The sequence below is a fragment of the Rhinolophus ferrumequinum genome, chromosome 27 (assembly GCF_004115265.2).
Source record: "Rhinolophus ferrumequinum isolate MPI-CBG mRhiFer1 chromosome 27, mRhiFer1_v1.p, whole genome shotgun sequence".
NCBI classification, from domain to species: domain Eukaryota; kingdom Metazoa; phylum Chordata; class Mammalia; order Chiroptera; family Rhinolophidae; genus Rhinolophus; species Rhinolophus ferrumequinum.
The window spans coordinates 7,808,576-7,831,216 of NC_046310.1; the positions used below are offsets into that span (position 1 = coordinate 7,808,576).

General features: G+C 44.0%; 1 protein-coding gene across 1 annotated transcript in view; it reads right to left on the reverse strand.

Moving 5' to 3' along the window:
* Positions 1-22,641, reverse strand: part of USH2A (usherin) — a 559,517-nt gene that overhangs the window by 5,195 nt on the left and 531,681 nt on the right. Inside the window, exons 64-69 of the mRNA XM_033099662.1 lie at positions 10,618-10,827; positions 8,532-8,770; positions 7,569-7,777; positions 4,653-4,829; positions 3,212-3,295; positions 48-292 (exon numbers count right to left, since the gene is read on the reverse strand). Coding sequence (XP_032955553.1) covers positions 48-292; positions 3,212-3,295; positions 4,653-4,829; positions 7,569-7,777; positions 8,532-8,770; positions 10,618-10,827 — 1,164 coding nt within the window. The remainder of the gene's footprint in view (positions 1-47; positions 293-3,211; positions 3,296-4,652; positions 4,830-7,568; positions 7,778-8,531; positions 8,771-10,617; positions 10,828-22,641) is intronic.

The following is a 22,641-nucleotide window of genomic DNA, read 5'->3' on the forward strand; positions in this document are numbered from 1 at the left end:
GTCCCAGGGCCGTGATAGGGAAGCAGGGCCCGCCTGCAGACACATACCATGTGGGTCTCCCCTGGTGGGTAGACACTCAATGGAGACATCCTCTTCTGCAGAGGTACTACGGGCGGTCTCTCTCTGGTATATGGCTCTCTGTGGATTTTCCTTTGTAAGATCAGGGACAGAAAAATCGCCAACAAGATCAAGCCCAGAACTGCCATTAACACTATGAACCATAGTTCGCTGTAGAACTCCATGCTTTTGTTCCCAGAGCCCTTCTTTTCTCCAGGAGTTGTCAGCACCAGGCCTGCAAACCCAGGGACAGAGAAGGGAGGCGTTACTTTAGAAAGCAGCACTGTTATGGGAAATTGGAAAGGAGTTTAAAGCAGGTGGTGCCACGGTGCTTGTGTGCAAGTGTGTGCAGGCTGGGGAGAGGGGACAGTGTACTGGAGGGTTTTAAGGAGCAACTCACAGCCCTCAGGAGACCTGGACGGGAAATCATGGCTGCCTGGCACGTTTCTGGAAAAGACGGTGGGAGCAGGGGTGAAGGGACCTGGAAAGAGGGTTATGAAGTCACCTTGGGGAACGCCTGCTTCAGAGCTGGGTCTCCTGGGAGCAGAGCCCTTTCTTGGGCTCTCATGAGGGGCCAGCCCTTATTGACACTGCTGCAGAGACCCCAATGTGTCCACCATCACTGCTCTGAAGACCCAGGGTCCCCTCACTTCCTGTAACAGTCCTGTCCCTGAGAAGTTCTGTGCAAACTGGGGTTTGAGACATCAGACCCCCTTTTCCACTGTGATGCGAACAAAGAGCCTCGCTTACTGCAGTGCCGTTTGTGTAGTTCTTGTCCCCTGGTCATGTCACATAGCAGAAGCTCTGTAAGTCCTTGCTCCAGGGCCTAGAAGAGCTCCGTCTGCAAAGAAACCCTGCAGCACTGGACTTATCCTGTTCAGGTTCCGAGAGTTGAGTGCATGTGACTGAGGCTAACACAAGATGCTCAGGCTTAGTGAGCCCTCACCCTAGGATTCACAGGATGGAGAAGGGGGGTCACAGAGTGACTGAGTATGGCTGTGGGGAGAGCTGGAATGAGCCTGGGCAGACAGGTCGCAGGCTTACAGGGGTCACCGAGGGACAAGGTGAGGCCGTGGGATCATGCGACCTGAGCAGGAGGGTCCCAGACTGCATCTCCAGGCCAGCCCCTCGCTGGGGCAGCTCTGCAGCCTGCGATCCAGGTGGCGCCCTGCAGGCTGGCATGCGGCTGTGCCCTCAGAGCTGCTCCCTGAAGTGCAAGCTCACGGCTAAGAGGGGGCAGGACAATCGGACACAGTTACAGAGGCCGGTTCACTCATTGGGCCACCGTCCGTCCCCCTTTCAGCCTGCGTGGCTGTTGGCTGTCACACCCACATTCTCAGGGGAAGGACGAAAGAGGAAGCATTCAGAATCTGGGTGAGAACGTTTCAGGGAGGGAGAGAAGGTGACAAACCAACTAAGAGCTGAACTCCAGGAGAGCAGGTATGGGACGAGGGGAATGGAACTCTACTTCTGATGGCTCCGTGGTTAAAAAGGGGCCCTTTGTGTCGCTGGCCTCTGCTGCCCCAGCTCTAAGAGGAAGAGCTGGAGTCACAGCTCTCACCAAGCCCCAGTGGGTCGCAATTCTCCTAATGAGGAACCAATGTGTGTTCTTTGATTAAAACACAGCAACAACCTCGGTTCCGTGCTAGAAGAACAGTGTTTCCTGTGAGTGTGGCGTGGGGGTGGAACTCCAGAAACGGATCCGAGAGGCTCAACTCGGAAAGGAAACAGCCCTCAGCACAGCAGGAGAGAAAGCAGGATCGCCTGTCCTTCCTGCTGGAAGGCTGCCTTCAGGCCAGGGAACAGGGACATTGAAAAAGTTATCACCATTAAAACTGACTCTGAATACTAGTTGGACAATACAGCTCGGAATTTTCTATAACTGCAGACTCCTTGGTGTTCTTCTCACATCAAGGAAAGCCTTCTGTTTCAGAGTCTCCTTTCATTTGAAGGGACTCCACCCATCAGTGAGTCTTGCTCAATATGGGGTCCTGGATCCTGACCCAGGACCATTGGGCCAGGCTTGTGTAAGAGCAGTGCCTGCACCCTCCCGATTCTGAATCTCTGCCAGGGGCCAGGGAAACTACAGAATAAACTAGCACGCTGGGACGAGTCTTACGCACACTTAAGTTTGAGAACCATGGCTAACGAGAAAGTACGGGGCCAGGAGCCAAGAGAAAACCCATGCTCAAGTTTGCATCTTAGCAACGAGCTTATGTGCCCCTCAGGCTTCCACGCGTCCACTCCTGAAGACACTGGCATTGCTAAAAGAATATCAAATGAGGTCGGCTCTATTCCACAGCTGCTATTAAATAAAATGAGGTAAACTACGAGGGAGCCACTGTGTTAGGTGTGGTAAGAAATTTTACACGGCACCAGACATGCAAAGTCTGGAAATAGAATAGTTTACTATTTTTTACAGATGGAAAACATCCTGGATAACAACATGTATGTTCACCTGTGCGTCTGAACCTTTGGACATGTTTACTAAAAAAAAAAAAAAAAAAAAAAAAAAGAAAGAAAGAAAGGAAACCAATTATATATGCATATACATTTGATATAACATTCCTTGCTGGGATTTAAAACGGGCTGTCAGTCCCAATTCGGTTCTAGTGGAAAAGACCAGGTGTATCTCTAACTTACCCTTTGAAACTGTGAAGTATCACATATGTTAGATTCAAAGATAGTATGTGGAAATCAATCAAAAGACGCTCTGTAAAAAATTACAGTTTCGTCTCTTCGGCTAAATTACTTGTATTAATAGCCAATCATAATCTTTTACGGAGGACACAAGACAGCAATGCCCCCAAATTCACCATTTTAGGCCCTGGATCTGGCATTAGGGCATTTTCTCTCTCCCTCCGATCTCTTCTCTCTGAGTTTCTATACAGTTGTGTAGAACGGTGCTTTGACAGAAGGTTGGTCATAACTCTCTGAAACCACAACTCAATGATTTGGCATTTTAAGTGTATATCCAAACCCTTTGCCTAATGTAAGTTCCATGAGGACTTTTTTTTAAAATTTCTGACAAAACTCAACACAATGCCTTCCACATCGTCTATGCCACTATATCAGCACAAGTATTGGTATGTATACGTAAATGTATGAATAGTATGAGCAGGTACCCTAAACATAACACGAGTTCAAGGTTTACCAAGTCCAGTGGAGGAGTCATACTGAATCAGAGGCGTCCTGACGCTTCCTTCATCTGTAGTGCAGGTGACCTGGAGAAAGAAGGCTGGACAAAAGGTAAAGCGACTTGGTCATCCAACACCTACAAATGGCGGGCGTACTTTGAGAAGAGCAAGGCATCACAGAATGAGAACATCTGAAAACAGGATTCTAGGGCACATGGTGCGGTTTTACCTAATATACAAACTTTTTCATTTTAAAATTATCAAGAAAAATAGCTATAATTAGTGTCATAACATCATATGTATCACACACACACATATGTACATATATGTAACAGAACTAAAGAAGCTTAGGGCTTCTATTGCAAAGACAAACAACCAACAGAGGAGGAAAGGATAATACATACAGTGTATCTTGTTCTGCATAGAGCCTCAACCTGTTCCTTTAATACTTGCAGGTACCTTTCACTAAGTGACCCAGAGTTTCTTACTAAGCAGGAGAGCTCAAAACGGATCTTGGAAATCAGGGGGTTGAGATATCTCAGTAGCCAGGAAGCTGAGGGAAGTCCCCAAAGATGGTGAGAATCCCGGTCAGGTGAGAAATTGCCGACTGTCAGGCCATTTTCCCATCACAACCAGCTTCCCAGGTGACCATGAACTTTGAACACGAAAATGTGTAGCTGAGTTGTTGATAAGTTTCAATGTTGTTGATAAGTTTCAGATACTATAAATGCAATGCAGGAACTCACTGTTCACCTGGACCTATAGTCAAAATAAGTATTTTCAAGGAAATTAAAAAAAAAAAAAAAAGAACAAAAAAATTGCCCATCAATTCATTGTATCACTTCAGAGGGCCGCAAATGGCCTCACGTGCACTGGTCCTGTGGCCACACTGAGCACAGAAAACACTTAATACCTTGTAACGCTTTTCCTCATTTCAATTGAAAACCAAGGCAAACTAAAGCAGGACACCGAATTAAGCGGGGAGATGGAATTTGGTTTTAGAGGGAAAAGGTTTGTTACATCAGGAACAGGTCGGTTAAGAAAAGCCGGACTCAGGTCCTCACAAGTCGTAGCCAGTTACTACCTACTCGGGCTCCATTCGGAGGCCACGGATGCACTAAGGAAACCTCCATCCAAGGGCCCTAAAATTGTCTGATTTTAGGGCACACACTGACTGCCCGGGGGGTGCCATTTCTCTTGCAAACACCGTCTGCCCTTCTATCTCGCTCCATCTTTGGGACACTCAAGTCAGCCGGAGGCAGCATCCCTTCCCCCTGCCAGTATCGAAACATCAACCCATCAGGTGGCAAATAGGAATGAAAATCCTATTTCCTCTGAGCAGTACCTTTTCCACAGGAAGCAGTCACTTAAACGAAGACGTTTTAGTGAGGAGCCTCTGCCGGGCAGCGCTCAGACTGACCACCTCGTAAAGCTGGGGAATGGGGGTCAGAAACTCACTTCTGTCCGCTGTCCTGGGTATGTAGAGGGTGGTGTCCAAGCCGCTGTACACGCGCTGGCCCCCGTCGGTGAGCACGAACTCCCGCAGCGGGCCATTCAGAGCAAAAGAGCCGCTCCAGTTGACACACAGCATGGACACATTGCTGTCCACCGAAAACGGGGCTCGGTACTGAGGTACTGTTGGGAGAGAGCCGCACGCCATAGAAACGGTTACCCGGAGAGTGAGTGTGTGTGTGTACCCCTCTTTTTTAAATATCAGCAAAAACAAAATTTTTGGCATTGCTGGAATCCTTTATATTTCCCTCAGTGTTTTATATATATATATATATATACACATATACACACACACACACATATATACATATATATGTATATATATGAAATATATATGAAATGCTTTCTCAGCAATACTGCACCTGCTTTCAAAAAAAAAAGAAAGAAAGAAAAATCAATGGACAGTGGTGTTTTATGAAATAAAACTGTTAACATACAATGGTTCTGCTCACCAACATAACCCCCGAAGCTCCTATTTAGTTGCTTTTTCCCTCTTTTAACAGGTAAGGCATCCTTAACGCTATTAACTACAGTAGATAGCTATTCTTCATATCGAATCAATATTTATTGCTACAAAGCACCAAGGACTAGATGAAGTTAATATATTTTTTTCTCCAAAGCAAACTGTTTAGATGGTGAATTATGTCCTGTTGGCACCCATTTATTTTTAAAGCTCTTTCTTGAACCATTAGTTTGTTTTCTGAGGTAGTTAAAAAAGCCTTACAAATACCAATTCAAGTATAATTAATTCACTGCCTTGGCTAATCAATCAATAGCATAGGACATCAGTATATAATCAAGCTCAGGTCTCCTAAGTATTGTATTAGATAGAGAAGCAACGCGTTAGCATTTCATAGGCATGTTCTCTTTTCATATTTTAGCTCCTTTCTAAAACAAAGGAAAAAGCATCCTCAACCGAGGCTCATCTTTGAAATGAATAATTTTTGTAGAAACAAATGCAGGAATCCCATACCATCTTGTCAAGTCAGAAGAGATTTATTTTACGACATCCCGTTTCCTCCAAAATAATCAATACGTTTGTAACAGCATTAAGACCCATCTATATATGAAATTGGCTTTTAAGGTAAGAAAGGAATAGTGGAAATAAATTGGATATCTTTTTTTTTTTCTTTAAAAATTAAATCTATGTGCCACTGGTGTTAGGAAATATAATAAGATGAGGAATAATTATGATTTTGTGATTATAAGATTCAACCATGAAGACAAATTCAATTCTTTCAAAATGAGACATTTTCATAAAGCCATAAAAAATTTTTTTTCTGTAAATACTAAAACAAATGCTATCAAACCCTATTTAAATACCTGTTTTTTCCAACACAAATTTTGCCCAATATCACAGTGGAACATACTGTTGGATTTATCTGTGGTTCCCTCTGTCACTTAATTCAAGAGCTTTCCACTTCTCTTTACATCATGACAGTACAAATAAAGAGAAGGCTTGGGAATAGTAGAAAAATAGAAAGATAGGAGCTTAATTTGCCGTGCAGAGTTTGGAGATCTTCCAGAGGAAATGAGTGATCAAACAATCAAAATAATGAGGAATAACAGATTTGGAGACAGAAAATGGTAACAGCTACTATGCCTCTAGCAGTGGATTTGCTTTACCGCACATAATCCTCAAAATAATCTTTTCTGAGTGTTTATGTGATCACCTTAACTCTTACTTTTAAAAATGCTAATGATGAGTACTGAAGATGAGGTCAGAATCAGATATAATGTTTCTGGAAAGCAAATTTGCAGTAAGTATCCAAAGCCTTAAAATGTTAAAATAGTTGACGCAATGAATTCCCTATGTCGAAATTTAAGAAGATAATCAGACGTGGAAACTAAGATTCGTTCACAAAGAAATGTTGCACCACATTTATAAAAGGAAAAGATTAGAAACAGCTGAAATGCCCAACCAATGGGTAGGATGGTATATTATACAGCTGTTAAACTTGGTGGCTAATGATCTGTTTTTTTCGTCTCAATGCCATGGGAAATGTGAATAAAACAATGTCAAGTATAAAAAGCAGACTATGAAATTTTATTTATAGTGTGACCTCAGCCATGGAACAAAAATTATGCACAGGAAGGGATTAAAGGAATCAACTATGCGAAAATATCAGCAGCAGTTGCTTCTGGCTGGTGGGATTACAAACAACGGACCTGACAGGCGTGTGTGACCTGTGTACCTTTGCAGGGCCCAGACTTAGCTGACACTCTGCTGTCTCCCTCTCGAAATTCTTTATGGTTTTGGAACAAGGGGCCCCGTATTCTCACTTTTCACTGGGCCCACAAATTATGTCGCTGGCTCTGATGATAAGTACTTGTTTTATTCTTAATACTCTTTGTATTTGCCGTTTCTTACAATAGTCGTGCATACCTTATAAAAGCTGAAGCTATTTATAGAAATATAAGGAGGCCCCAATTAATTAGTTAATTGCCCTTTTGCTTTTCCTCACAGTGCCCTGTCTGAATGATTTCTGGAAATGCTAGAGATTACGCCATGTAATTTAAAAAGAAAAGGAGTCAGAAACTTCTTTAAAAAAAAATCTCCTCTAAACGCTTATCCATTTTCTTCCTTCCGAATCTATTCCTCTAGATTGGGTTCCCCCACCCCCCGCACTCCCTTTACTATAAGAAAACCCTTCCTAAATCCATCCTCGATCTCTGTATTATTAAGTACAACAGGCATTTCCCCCCCAGTCCTCATCTTCATTGATGTCTCAGTAGCAGTGAAAGAGACATAACATTCACTCAAATCCTTTTCAAAACCAGGTTTTCCCTGCTTTTCATGACAAGCCTCTCCCTGCTGTTCTCTTAAGCTCGCTGGTTGACGGTGGTGGCCCGTCTACTCACATTCCCGTTGGGTGGTGAAGCTGATCCACTCAGATGCCGTGCTGCCCACCTCGTTGTGGGCCACCACTCTCAGCCTGTAGGTGGTGTAAGGCTGCAGCCCCCCCAGGCTGGCTCTTGGCCCCGGCCCCGAGTACCATGTCTCTGGCTGGCTGGAAGCACAGGGAGCGTCTGCGTGGGGAGGGCAAGCCCTGTGCAGTTGGAGCTCATAGCTAGGATGAGAACGGGCACAGAGAGAGAAAATGGGCAATGGGATTAGTTTCCTTCTCTTTTAGAACTGCTTCTATTTGGGGAGGATACAGTTTGTTTTCATTGAACTACAAGCTCTTTAAATTTCCCATTTGTGGAAAGCTGCTGCCAGGATTATTGTATTTGGTGCTGCTGGAAATGTGCAGCAGGTATAAGCAGAGAAATAGCCAGAGGAGTCCCATGTGTACACCGGGGATGTCCACCAGGCACAGGTCATCCCTGTCGGGGGAGAGATCTTTCTGCTTGGAAGGAAAGTGATAAAACTGTGCTCCTCTGGGAAAATAAAGAATACCTTATTCCCTCCTGATTATTTTGAGTCCAATAATGGCTTTGTTCTTTCAAACAGTGGTTTATCACAACATTTTTAATTAGATCAAGGAAATTCTGATTTGACTACAGAATTTTCTTACGTCCCAGTTGAGGCTCTAGCATGAATAATTCCAGAGACCCACCGGGAGGAGGACATGCTTTCAATGAATACAAACACATCAGATCGTCTTTCTTATTTCAAGACAATGGTGTGGTTTTCCTCTCTATCATGAGTCGATGTTATGATTTAAGCACTTTGCAGGGAACAATACCACTCGAATACATTTATGCGTCTAATTGCTTAAGGCACCGTTTGGTGAGCAAGCCTTCCTAGGGCAGAGCTGGGTGGCACTATGGCTGCATGTATGCCTCACGTTGGGTCATCGGTCCTTCCGGCTGGGCAGTTACCTTTGGATGACACCATTGGGGAACAGCGGGGGGCTCCACTGGAAGGAGGCTGTCCTCGAGGCCAGCGTCTGGATGTGGGGAGAGGACTGTCCAGAGGGTGGAGCAGGATGGGTCTTGAGCTCTGCTGTCGGCCCTTTCCTGCAGCAGTTGAAGCAGGTGCAGGCCTCCACCCCGACCAGGTACGTCGTGAAGGGCTGCAGGCCGTGAAGCATCTGCTGCGTGGCCCTGCCTTCAGACAGCTGCAGGAGAGAGGATTGGATGAGGCCACATGGCTGACCCCTGGCACAGGGGCACCGCGCTGCCCACCTCCTATGGACAGAACATGACCCCATGTAGTCCGGGACATGCACTGTGGACTGTACCCTGTATTCACCCTCAAGGAATCACCAACCCATCGGACAGGCAGGACTGACCCATGCAAAACAATGGAACAATTTAACATGTAGAAGTATGCGGTAACAGGATAGAAATCACAAGGTATAATAGCGTCTTGTTACCATAGAAAGAAATTGGAAAATGGTACAAAACACACCAATTGTTGATCAAATCCGTGACCTTCAAACAATGCCCCTTTAAAAACTACAATCTGTATTTGAATTATACTCCTAGTCAACATTCACTAAGGTCCTTATTTTCCATTGTTTCTTGCATGTAATTTTTGGGTGGAAAATCCCCTCAAATCCATAATAGAGTTGGCTATTTAAGAGCTTGAAATATATATTTTATAAATGTTATGTATACTTAAGAGCTTGATGATCCCATCTTTGTCCCAGAGAGTATTGGTTTCTATGAAATATCATAGTCTTTTTCTCAATCATCTCTGTTACCTAACAAACTTTTCAGCTTATTCGTAGCACACTTTTTCCTTCATTGTGATTTCATTAAGAAATCTTTGGAACAGAGTCATTCAGAAACTGGAAACTAATTTTCACATTGACATAAGCAACATATAATTAAAGAAGCTGTTATTTTAAAAAAATGCATACAGTGTAGTCCAAATATAAATTATTTTAGTTTACTAATATTATCACTGTATAAGCACGGATAATCAAGGGTTGATTTTGTATTTACATCATCTATATTTATTGAATACGAAGCCCTGTAGGAAATATGCTAATATTCCTTTCACATTCAGTAGTAGACTTCCTCCCATACAAGAGTTATCTTTTGAAATTGTGTCTCAGAACATGGCACTCTAGCCCCAGAGGATTTCTCCATACTTGCCCAAATTGTACCTTACATTGGTCTAAATCACTTACAATGTAAGCCTGGGATCGGTACAATGTTTCTGTGAGATTTGGGTGAACAAAGACTTATAATCTACACGTATTCATGAGAAAACTGAGAGTGACACAAGCTGTGCTGCAGAGACCTCATTACGTTTTGGTCTCCTCATTTAAATAATGCCAGGACTGGTCTGGTGGATTATTCAAGTCCTTCCAGCCAAAGGCTTGGCTAAAACATGGTGTGAAAGATGATTTCCTTGGACAGTCCAAACTGGGATGCCTCAGCGTGTCTCAAACGTGTTCATACACGAACAGCGACTCTATAGCTGTGTTGACTGAACCGTTCTACTCTTTCTTCCAAAGGGCCAGAACTTTCTGGAAGTCACGGAAAAAAGGCTGAGTTTTTAGGGTGTTGTTGGACAACTGCACCTGCCAACGTGGGAATTCCCAGGATTTTCTTTGCTCTGTTTTTTTTTTTTCTTTTTCAAATTAACACACCACTGACAATGACCATTTGTCGGTCCCTTAATATTTGGCACTGCTACACTAAGTGCCTGACATGTGGTTTCTAAATACTTGGATTTGACTGTCTCTGAAGTCTTAGGTTTCTTACAACATTCATGGAGTCTTGAATACCACCTTGAGCACTTCTCTGCTCAAGCATTGACATATATTCTGCCTGTGTCCTAAAGATCACCGCTTCTCAGAGGGCTCTTTGTGCTACAAAGTTCACCACAGGGCAATGAAGAACAGGTGAGTAAGAAAGAAGGATCAAGGAAAACAAAATGCCAGGGCACCGTGGATCATGTTTTAAAAATGAACTGGTCCTGGATTTTCCATCTGGCTGCTGTCCTACTCACCACCGCCTCTGCCCCACCGGTGGTGTTTGAGAACAGTCTGTACAGGCTGACGATCCCATTGGGCTTCCCAGGGGCGCTGATGTTGACCACTGCTTGGGTGGAAGACACTGCATGGAACTTGGGGGGCCTGAGCCCTTCCGGAGGGGCGGGCCCGGTTCTACAGCTGGTCCAGCTACTGGCGGCTGTACCTGCTGAATTCACTGCCCAGACCTTCAAAGAGAAATCAGGGGCACCAGTCAGAAGCAAAGGTAATCTCAGGCAGACAATGAGGCTGGCGATTCAAAGCAACTGAACACAACAGAACCAGACATGCTTTGATCTTGTGACTTTGTCGTCATAAAGGACAGTGGGTCCTTCCTCTCGTGCCTGTACCCATGTGAACACAGGCGGTGGGCCAACTAGGAGCCCCGATTTCAGAAAGCAGCAAGCTGGTTGAAGCCCAGTGAAAACCTGTTCGTCTCTAGGCGGGAGTGGCGTGATTTTTGTCAGCTTCTGGAAACTGGATGGGTCTGCAGACTACATAAAACTCAGCAATTCTTAAACACCGTCCCCACCAAATCTGCATGAAAATTAGATTTCCCTTTCATCAAGGAGGGAATCCACATATGGAAGGATGTATAATCTCATTTATCAAGAAGTATTTGTATAATTAAACACGAATATCCTAAAAGGTCGCCTCAGGTCATCATTTGCATGAGTAAGTAATTTGTAGAGTGTCAGGTACAATAGACAGAGTAGATGGATGTGTGAGTGTATAGGGTTAAATTAGGCCCAATAACAGCCAACTGCACAGTGATCAATCAGAATGATAGATCTAAATGGCAATACGAGACGACTGTCTGAGTGTTTAGGAGTACCGGTATTCTTTACCAAGCTTTCAGGTTGTGCAAGTCTAACTTCAGGAGATTGTTTTCTCGTCCGGTGTCTCCTATCTGTCTGTCTGTCTATCTATCTATCTATCTATCTATCTATCTATCTATCTATCTATCATCTACCTATCTATCATCTATCTATTTATCTATCATCTATCAAAACTTGCCCTGAGCTTTTAAAGACACATCCAAAAAACATGTTTGATTTTATAGTCCACACATCCCAGGTGTGCAGTGCTAAAAAAGCTTGCAGAACATTGAAATTCTGAGACATTTAGGAAAAAAGAACTGTAGAATACTTCACAGTGAGAGTTTAGTTTCCTCTTTGTTTTGCTTTTGCATCAACGATATGTTCAAGTCAATAAATACTAGAGAGATTTTTGGGGTACTTAGGCCAGCTCTTAGGAGTGTTTCCATACATTTTTTGGGCGGGTTCCTTTGTTAAAGTAAAACTTCTGATGTCGAACTGGTTTTGGATCGCTGTCAAATGCAAATCCCCAGCCCCTTGCTGATAGCATTGCTAGAAGCCCCATTTTTAAAAGAGAGGAGTAACCTCCTTACATAGCAAAGCCTGCTCTCTGTAGAGTTCTGAGACAGTCTTCCATCATTTGCATAATAGCCACTTACTTACATCCGTATAAACTCCATACTTCACAAAATACTTTAACATATGTTAGCTGACTCAGTCCTCACAACACAACCTTGAAGGGTGTCTGGAGAATGTATTATCAGCCCCCTTGCACAGGTGAGGAAATTGAGGCTTGGAAAACGGCACTCTTGTTCAAGAAAGCACAAGAGCTGAAACAGGAATTCTCTCCGATAAACACTTATTGCTCTTTCCAATAAATTATATGTTTGATTCTGCATGTCATCCACACACAGATATAAGTTACTCAGAATCAAGAAAATGAAACAACTGGTCCATAGGCAAATATTTGCAATTCTAGATTAAAATCTCTTAACTTGTGAGGATGGATAGATATGCCCAGTTGTCTCAGGTGATGGAGGTCGATTCTGAGAGGCACTGGAGGTGAGGAGAAGGGACGTCAGAAAAGAGAGAGCCAGGCTTCATGGAAACAAGAGACCAGGTCAGAATATCATCGTGGCCACTTTTACGGTCCCTGCTGAAATAGCCAAGGTCAGTCTTCCAATCGGGAGGGGACAAACAGGCGGTTAATGAAGACATCAGACTTCAGGACTGATGAGAAAGAGTCCTTGGCTCCCTATCCTGCTCCAGACCAGCCTCTTTTATTACTTTCCGGGCATAGGGGTGATGTTCTATTACACAGTGAGTAACACGCTTTCAAAAGAAAACGTTCTTGCAGAATGGATGCACAGCAAGGTGCGCATGTCCATACCAGGTTCTTTGTCAAGAGTAGGGCCTCGGTTGGTGACTTAAGCGGACACAGAATTTTAGTGGGGCCACAATGGATGAGGAAAAAATAAGAAGGAAAGCGAAACGAGGTGTGGTAAAATAAGAGGCCAGCAGGTTGTCAATTAATTACTGAGCACCAATAAGAGAGCAATAGTGCAGGCATGGGAGGGTTGAAAGGGAATGACATGAAATAAGTATCATTCGTAGAAAGTACTTAGCACAGTTCCAGCCCAGGATTACGGACATAAACGTCGCTTTCATTTTGATGTAGATGTACGAGGTCTAACAATTAAGCTCGCAAACTTGTTAACCTTTTTTGATATCAGAGGGATTGTTCATTATGAATCTGCACCAACTGGACAAAGGTTAACCAAGTTTACTATTTGGAAATGCTGAAAAGGCTGCGTGAAAAAGTTGGACGACCTGAACTTTTCGCCAACAATTCATGGCTCTCTTGCATCACGACAATGCACCAGCTCACACAGCACTGTCTGTGAGGGAGTTTTTAGCCAGTAAACAAATAACTGTATTGGAACACTCTCCTTACTCACCTGATCTGCCCCCCAATGACTTTTTTCTTTACCCAAAGATAAAGGAAATATTGAAAGGAAGACATTTTGATGACATTCAGGACATCAAGGGTAATACGACGACAGCTCTGATGGCCATTCCAGAGAAAGAGTTCCAAAATTACTTTGAAGGGTGGACGAGGCGCTGGCGTCAGTGCATAGCTTCCCAAGGGGAGTACTTCGAAGGTGACCATAGTGATATTCAGCATTGAGGCATGTAGGATTAGTTCGCGAACTTAACTGTCAGACCTTTAGACTCATAAACACTATCGAGGCTTTTTAATGCTGGCGTCATCAGGTGCCTCGTGCCTTCCTGAAACTTCACTGGGTGGAGTCCTAGTCCCAAAATGTGACTGTATTCATGGTGTTTTTAAACCACTTGTGTCTCAACATTATAGTGTTTTATTGTATTTCTTTAGAAATATCCACTTCTAAGAAGTAGGCAGTAGAAAATCCTCCATCGATAACTGGGGATGTATGTAGCATCTAGCGCCTTTTGTCTTTGACAGGAGACCTTCATATTATAGTGCTCTTTTTTTCCCTAGTCTTTCTCGTTAGCATTCAATCAATTTGAGATAAAAATAGCATTCATATAAATCAACATGCTTATGCAAAGCAGGATCAGCCTATTTACATGAGCCACTTGGAAAATGAGAGCAGTTATGGTGAAGAGAAAGCTGAGATAATGAAGCAACACGGATTTCACAGAACTTGTACCAGAGGCAGTGTTTCTGTGACACCAAAGCACCAGAAGAAACGTAAGAAAGAAACTGTCAGTGACATTCTCGCTGTTGAGGTAAAAAGTCCTTTACCCAAAAGTTGCTGTGAATTTTTGTCTATGCCTAGCTGAACAAGAGATAAAAGAACGGAAGCGAAATTCAGCGTTCCGAATAAACACACTCACAGATCATGTATGATTTCTACTGAGAAACAATGGTCTCAAGACTCAGGTCCCTCTTTACAGGGAAAAAAAGAAGCAGCTGAGATTTTACATGGGAAGTTTTGAGCAATATGCCCTGATCTTTCAATTTTAATGAACAAATATAACCAACAAATGAAATATCTTGTGAACGCACAGAGTTGCCGACTTTATTTGTCTCTATCCTGTCTATCACAGCATTAAAAAAAAATCTCCTTAATTGTAAAAAAATACTGTATGACTCTTATGGTTGAAGAAATGCTACAAGTCTTGTTAAAGCCCAGGGAAAACACTGAGAGATGCTTTCTCTACTGTCAGCATCCAGCTGATGTCTCTTTGGTCTCATACTTGCTATCATTTTCTATACAAAAATGGAATGCAGGAATGACAAAATTCAACCAGCGAACTCTGTCTCACACACACAAACCCGTCTAATCTGTTGACTCCTAATGTAAGTGACATGACAGTCCTTGTTCTTGGAGCAATTTGAGATTTTGCTCTCTCTCCAGGCTGCTTATTTTGAGATGCCTTATAACTGTTATTCTCAGAGGATCGAGATATGGAGGAATTTTCAAGGACTCTGCAACTTCTGGGATTTCCTATAGCTTGCTTCCTTGTGGAATAATGACAAGTTTTGATAAAATAAAAGCATTTCCGCACTACTGAGGACACTTTCATGTCAAGCACCACTAGTAGGCGACGTCGTTCTTTATGAAAACCGGAGCATGTGCGTTTCCTGACCACTCACACCCAAAGTGAACAAAAATCCACCATGAACAGCCATGCCCGTAATCAATAAGGAGAGTAAATTGGTTGCATGTTAACAGGCAAACGATTAAATTATTTGTTTCCTAAGGGCATGTATGAGATTGTTATCACATTCCCACGAGGGAGACAAACAGATATTAAAAAGGTCTTTCCAATACCTGCGCGGGCTACGGCCAACGGCTAACTCAATAGATTCGATCAGAATCCCCACTTCCTTCACTCTCCTGATTTATGACTCCGGCTTTGGTCAGTCATCACTCATCGCAGTTTGCTCTCTCTCCAGCACTGGCTCATAAATTATGCCTCATAAATAGAAAGATACAATCAACACAATCATCTCAATTCATTTACAACCTGGGAGTCTCCATTTTCCCATGGCACTCACACGAATAATGCCTTTTTAACGGGTAGCTTGCCGTGGGTTTTGAATATGTTCGAAGAGCAATATGCCAAAATGGGCTTTGCCGGAATTGTAGCTAGAGAGACTCGTGGCTAAAAAGAGAAGGCGATCCATCTGAAATGACAGGATTTCCAGATGTCTCCCTGTCATGAGCAGTCCCGCAGGTCAGAGTCAGAAAGGGGTTATGTGCTGAAAAGCATCTGTGTCGACACCTATTGAACTGTCTACCTATCTGGTTTCCTTTCAACATCAAGTGGACGTTTTCAGCATCTCCGTTTGCGTGGTGCTTTGGTGGTTACGTTATAGTTTTACTTGTACAGATATCGTCCCTGCATTCCAGATTCCTTTCATCTAAGACGCTTCGGATCAGGCAAGATGGAGCATGATTCTGAGTGAATTCTGGAACCCAGGGGAAGAAAGGTATCAGCAGGACACCATCGTCCTTTCTTCTGGCACTTCTGAAATTCAGAGACGCGAAGCTACTCAAGAGATTGCAAAACATTTGCTTTGGAGAAACACGTGTCTTCTGTCACTCATGCCTAGTGACAGAAGGCACCCATCGTTCTTTGGAGTCACTCAATAAATACAAAGGGGCACGCTTCTGAAATATGAGGGAGGGAACACTGGTGTCAACATTAGGGGGAAATACGAAAATTAGCCTCAATTTGGTTTTAGCAATAATAATGAAAATTTGGAATTTATTGCCTACTGCTTTTTAGGGCTTACTATATCTATTCTCCTGGAGAGAAAACAGAAACCCGGTCCTGCCCAGCTCTCCTGGAGGAGACATACAAGCGGCTAACAGGTTTCTCGAGCACTTATACTTCTGAAAGTGTAGTATGTGTACTGATTGACTTTACCCTCCCAACCAACCACCCTACGAGGTCAGTTGAGGAAATGGAGGCACGGATAAGTTTATGCCATTCAGTAGGTGGTAGGACAGGCTTTCCAGGACAGGCACGTGAGGCAAAGCCCGGATTCTCCTCCTTTGCCCACACAAGGCCATTGACGGAAGGCCGGGGCCCATCTTCCAAGTGCTGGAGGCCCTGCCCTGGGACTGTCGCACAGCCCTGCATGAACTGGCAGTTTGTGCAGACCAGAGTCTCATAGTGAGATGGTGCGAAATACCCCAACATCACAGCACCCATTCCTGCCACCGCTTATCATGCTTTCAACAACATGCCATGCTCCACCGAGGCTCAAAGCACTCACATGTGTTCCATATGGCTCCGAACCTGTGGCAACGTACGGGAATTCTGTTATGTGCACTACATTAATAGCTCTAGCCTAACTGATGGAACACGGTAACACATCCTTTCCCGACAACAAGTTGCTAGAGTAAGCTAGCAGCCAAATCGCCTATTGTGAGGACTATCTCTAGGAATGACAGTCTAGTTAAGAAGGTAACATGGTTTATCATCTATCCATTTGACAGATACCTGAGCCCTGTGTGCCAGACAGTGTGCTATGAGCTGGAGCGATGACAGGGGACCAGGCTGGAGTTAACAGCCTGGTGGGGAGAGGCGGACAATAAACAAAAACAGAACAAACAGGTAATGATGTGCTAGAAAGAACCGAGAGTGTATAAACTGCACGGGATACAGCGCTAGAGTAGAGAATGGTGAAGTCGTCCAGGGGGTGCCCTCAGGAGGTGACAATCCAGCTGGGATGCTGACGGTAAGAAGGAAACCACCAGGTGAAGACCTGGAGGGAAGACATCTTTGGGCAAAGGAAGAGCAAGTACAAAGGCCCTGGGGATGGATTTTCAAGGAGGCTGGTGTAGCTAGTGAGTCAGGGCCGGAGAATGATGAGATAAAGGCAGAGGTGGACAAAAGTCAGAGCATGAAAGGCCTAACTGCACCAGGGTGGAGTCTGCACGCTATGGGAAGCCAAGGGAGGGCTCCCAGTAGGGGCGTGACTTTATCTGATTTACGTCTCACAGGGATAACGGGATATTAAATGATGTCTATGCATTTCTATAGTAAAACTTAATTTTATACAGGAGTCACAATGTCCTGGCCTTTAAAGTAACTCATTTAAAGTTCACAACCCTGCCTAGTTCCCAAGACCTAAGGTAGATCTTTTTCTCCCAGTTCTACAGGTAAGGAAACTGAGGTTTAGAGAACTTAAACTACTGCTGAGAGTACAGGGCCAGTAACGCATGCAGCCCAGATTCCAATCCAAATCAGTTTATCTTTGCAGGGTCAGGAGTTCCTGCTCCCAATGGGGGTGAGCTGAGGAAGCTATGGTTCAGCAGAATGACTACTGGACTCAGGGTGAGAAAGTCCAGTCCTGGCTTCTGGCTCCGCCGCTTTGCCACTGGGTAACCTGCTCAGTCATTCAGCTTCCTGATTATACAGAAGGAACAGCGCTACTTACCTCACAGGACTCGTCTGAAATGTACATGAAATAAAGTTTCTATACGTTTCTGAGGAATGGGGTGGTGAATAAATACATTTATAAATATTTTATTACGGGTTTGGAAGGCCCTGGAGCTGTACAGAAATGTAATTGGGAGCGACCCTGGGGTGAATTTAAGAACACCGTTTTTGGATCCTGACTCTCAAGGTTCAAATTTGACTTCTTCCACTTACCAACTGTATCCTTGGGCAGGTTAAATAATGTCTCAATGCCTCAGATCCCTAAGTGTTATTATTAGTCACGTGCCTTATCTCAAATGGTTGTTGTGAGTTAATACGTGTAAAGCTCTTAACACAGTCCTCAACCCACACCAAGCCCTAAATAAATAATAACGGTCATTATTATATCATTTGTATGAAAAGTCGTGTTTTAAAAGAGAAAGTAGGGCTAAATGGCACTTCCGTCACACAATTCTGGGTTCCTTTTAGCTATTACGGTTCAACAATACAAAAGCCTTCACAGCATTCTGAGTTTAGGCCACATCTCTGTGTATCTTCCTCCAGGTACTTCTCCACTACAGAATTGAGGGTTAGAATAAACGAAAGAATGCCTGGTTTTTCAGATATATTGTTTCTACCTCCAAATTTGTGGCTTGGACGGCATTCTTTATTTTGCCTCATTAACTAAACATTTTCAAAAGCATTCCAAAGTATGAGCAAAAGGAAACATTGGAGCAATCCAATGGATTCTTCAAAGAAAATTTTACTTCCAGCTTCCACTACAAATATGTCTATTGGCATCAAGGAGAGACCTGTACATTTTCCTAGATACTTGTAGGCATCTTAGCAATCAGATCCATCAACCGATAGATAAATCAATTTACAAGAGACAGTTGCAACCGTTTTCTTAAAGGTTTCTTAAAGTGAAGACATCCCATTTACTTAAATATGTTAACGTTTTTCTTTCCACCTGGAGATACAATTGCTTCATATAGACCAAGACAGTTATTTAGAAGTTAATGGAAGTGTATCATTGGTGAAACCACTTAAGTACAATCCTCGCTAAGCTTTCAGAATCATTTAGTGCTTTATCAATGGTCAGAGTAGCAAGTCAAAGCTTGCCGGGTGACCCTCCAGCCCAGAAAGGGCTCCACTGGGGAAGGTGCTGTCACAAACTGGGTGAGAAGCAGCCTCAGTGCAGTGTGGGGGACGTGCTGGGCAGTCTGTTTGCCTCCAGATCCGTTCTCCGCCCTGCTCTGTACCCCATGAGGCTGGTTCTGCAGACTGCCTCATGAAGGAGGGAGACAGCTCAGTGTCTTGAGGTTCCTGCCCCCTCTCTTTGGCACTCCAGTTTAGCAAGGCTGCATTCCTTCTCCACATCCACAGATTCTACGGGCAGCCCTTCTCCACTTCCTACAGCTGGAGCTGGGTTTCGGGAACAGCTCCCCTCCCTGCCCGCGTCCCTTTAGGCCCAGAGGGTAACAGCTTCGGGCTATTGCTAGTCCCTGCGCACTGGAACATACCTCATTGACGTTCTTGATCCTGCCCACCCCTCCCTGAATAGTTTTTACCTTAAATTCTGTCCAATTCCCCCTGAATATGCCATCTGTCTCCTGCTGAGACCCTGACTGATACTAGCAAGGACATGTTGGACCCTTACCAGTGGCAGCGGGTAGGGTGAGAAGCATTTGATCTCAAGGATGGAGACTTGTTTGGAAGAGCATTTGTTGTGACTGAAGCTATAGAGAAATAGTGCCTCCTCATGGCTCAATGGAATGATTTCCATCTTTCACATCAAGGAACGGCCTGCGTTCCTCAAGCTTCGATTCTGAGAGGGGAATGAGATTGGCCAGGAGTGTGGCATGGAAGCTGTGCTGTCCCTGGAGATCAGGAGGTCTCTGCTTCTCCTTAGGTGTGCTATGTCACGAGTCCGGTCTTCCAAATCTCCCCCTTCAGAGCTTACACTACCATCCATACACGTTTATGGATACATTGCTCATGGGTGTGTTTCTGTGTCGCATCAACTAACCTCTAAGCCCCTGAGAAGACGAGTCCATGGTTGTTAGCCTCCAGCCCCCATCCGAGTAACTAGGCGTACACGTTGAACTTGATGGGAGCTTAATAATGACAGGTTATTGAATATTCAACTTATAGTATAAAAGGAGACAAGTAAAACACGCCTCACCCTTGCCTGAATTTTTTCAGAGGACCTAAGTTTCAGGTGATTTCGGGGAGTCTTCACACAACAGGACTGCTTGTGAAGAGCTATGAAGGCAGATCGGAATCACACATTATCTACATGGATTTGGGGAAAATGTGGTCGCACGTAACATTTTTAGGTCCAGCCCACGAGGTTCCAACACAGAGCCAGAAGAATTGATATATCAAAATATAAATCTGTGCTTTGTCAGCATGAGGGTGAGAACCAACCTATCTTTAGATGGATAACTAGTCTCAAAGGCAACATAAGGACTGCCAACAACAGATTCCTAAGGATGCCATGTGAGACAGAAAAAGAACAAAGAGGGGCACATATGTGTGAACTAGAGTGTGCTTCCGTGTGCTCACACACACGGAGAAACGATTTCAGGTTAGAATCAAAGGTGTGATGGCGACAAATGACAAAATCCCGGGCTCAGTGGCAGAATTCAGAATTCTACCCATGGAGATATCCCAATGGCCTTCTGTCTAAGCTGCAGCACTCAGGCTCTAAGGGTTTAGAACAAATGCACTGCTTGTGTCAGACCGACAATAAATCATGGAAAACCTTGAGCCGTGTGAGTTGGGGGTGGGCGCAACTTAGTTCTTGTGGGAGAAACGAACCAAACAAAAGACTCCATGCGAGTCAGACACGTGTTAGTGAGATTAATACCTAATTGATTGGAAGTCCAAAACCAAACACAGGACATGCTCAGTCAGTTTTCTCTCAATGGGACATAGAAAACACTTAGAAAAGAGATGGCAAACGGGTGATCCCAACAGAAAACAAGCAGTTGGAAGAAAGTAGCTAACCCCAGAAATGCAGAACCAGACTATCAGAGTCGGAAGGAATGTCAGTCAAGGGATATGTGCAAGCTGTTCTTCTCTGGAGAAGTGACGGAGAGGGTGGACCAGCCTCACTGAATGGACATCATACCTGCAGAGCCACCTGTGTTCTTGGTTAGAGGATTTTATATTCAAACATTTGATTAATGACTCATGGACAGAGACCTAGGAAACCTCTTATCCTGGCTCTTTTCCCTCTTGGAAGAAAGTCCCTCTTTCTCTTATTATATTTAGTGGGGCAGAGGGTAGAGTGGGGAGGTGGACCTACTATGCAGCGGGCATCTGTCTAGGCACACAGATATCTCAGTTCTCATAACACACCCATCTGTTCAATGAGAAAAGGGAGGCTGTGAGAAACTGAGGGTCTTGACCAGGCTGTGTGATTTCCACTCCATTTCTTCATCCAGAACACAGGACAGCTGAGAGCATCAATGGGAAAGAACACAGGTCTGTACCGATTCTATGTGGCACGGTCGGTGTGTGCCGTGGTCTGGGGCAGCTCCTGTTTCCTGTGGAGGCGTGTGCCACACACCCCTGCAGACCTGCCTGTAGGACGGAGCCGTGGGGCCAGGCCTGCTCACTCACGGGAAGGTACACGGTACCAGGGGCCAGTGCCACTCCTGCTCTTGGCTGACTCACGGATATTGGGCGAGAGAAGTCCTCCTTCCACTCTGAGATGGGAGGGTGGTAATAATAGTAATAGTAATAATAATAATACCACCACCACCACCACCACCACCAACTACTGTTATTATATCGATTGAGTGCTTTCTACGCGTGAGGTGTTGTCCGAAGGACATTCACATATCAGCTCATTTAATCCCAAACAAGCCCATGGCTTCACTGCTGCTTCTATACACATTTTAAAGACCAGGAAACCGAGGCACAGAGGTCTGAGGCAATGGCACTAGTGATTTTCTCTGACACCAGGCGAGAGTCTGATACCGAATGAAGCCGAATGAAGAGATGACGGAAGCAGAGAAAGGATGAATCAATCCAACAACATCCGGCTCTGCACCCAGGCGCCTGTGGGGCCTGCTACGTCTGCCTTTTCCTCGGTTCCTAGCGATTTCTTCAGTCCCTTTCACAGGCAGGTGAGCAGAAACCATTCTCTTTTGTTTTAGTTAAAGTTGGGTTTCTATCACTGGTAGTGAAATGACATGATATTATACTGATGGCGTAGGTTTTCTCAAGGACCTAAATGGGACTCTAGTGTGTAATAAATGAAATAAATTAGGCTTAACGTATTTTTATATTTTATAATATATTTACATTTTATAGTTTATATTTTATAATACATATTTATATTTTATAATATATTTTATATTTAGAATTTATGAAATAAATGCATTGGTAAATAAGTAAATAAATTAGGTTTCCACAGGAAACACCATTACTGCCATTGCCATGTGTCCATCTGGTTGGTGGATAACCACATAACTGTCCACTATCCGAAGCTGCCCTCATTTACTCACTCGCTTTGATACGACGTAAAGCTAAACACGATTAGAGAATCAAATTGCTCCAGGACAGAATTTTTTGTCAGGCTTTACGAATTATAGATTTCAAAGGCCAATCAAGAGAAGCTAAGGTTTGATCAGAAGTTTTACAAGTGGATGGCTGTGGTGCATCCCTAGTCAGGCCCCTGGAATGTAGAACTGGCAGGAGCTTCTATTTAAAGATGAGGAAAGGCAGAAAAAGGGTAAAAAGGGTGAT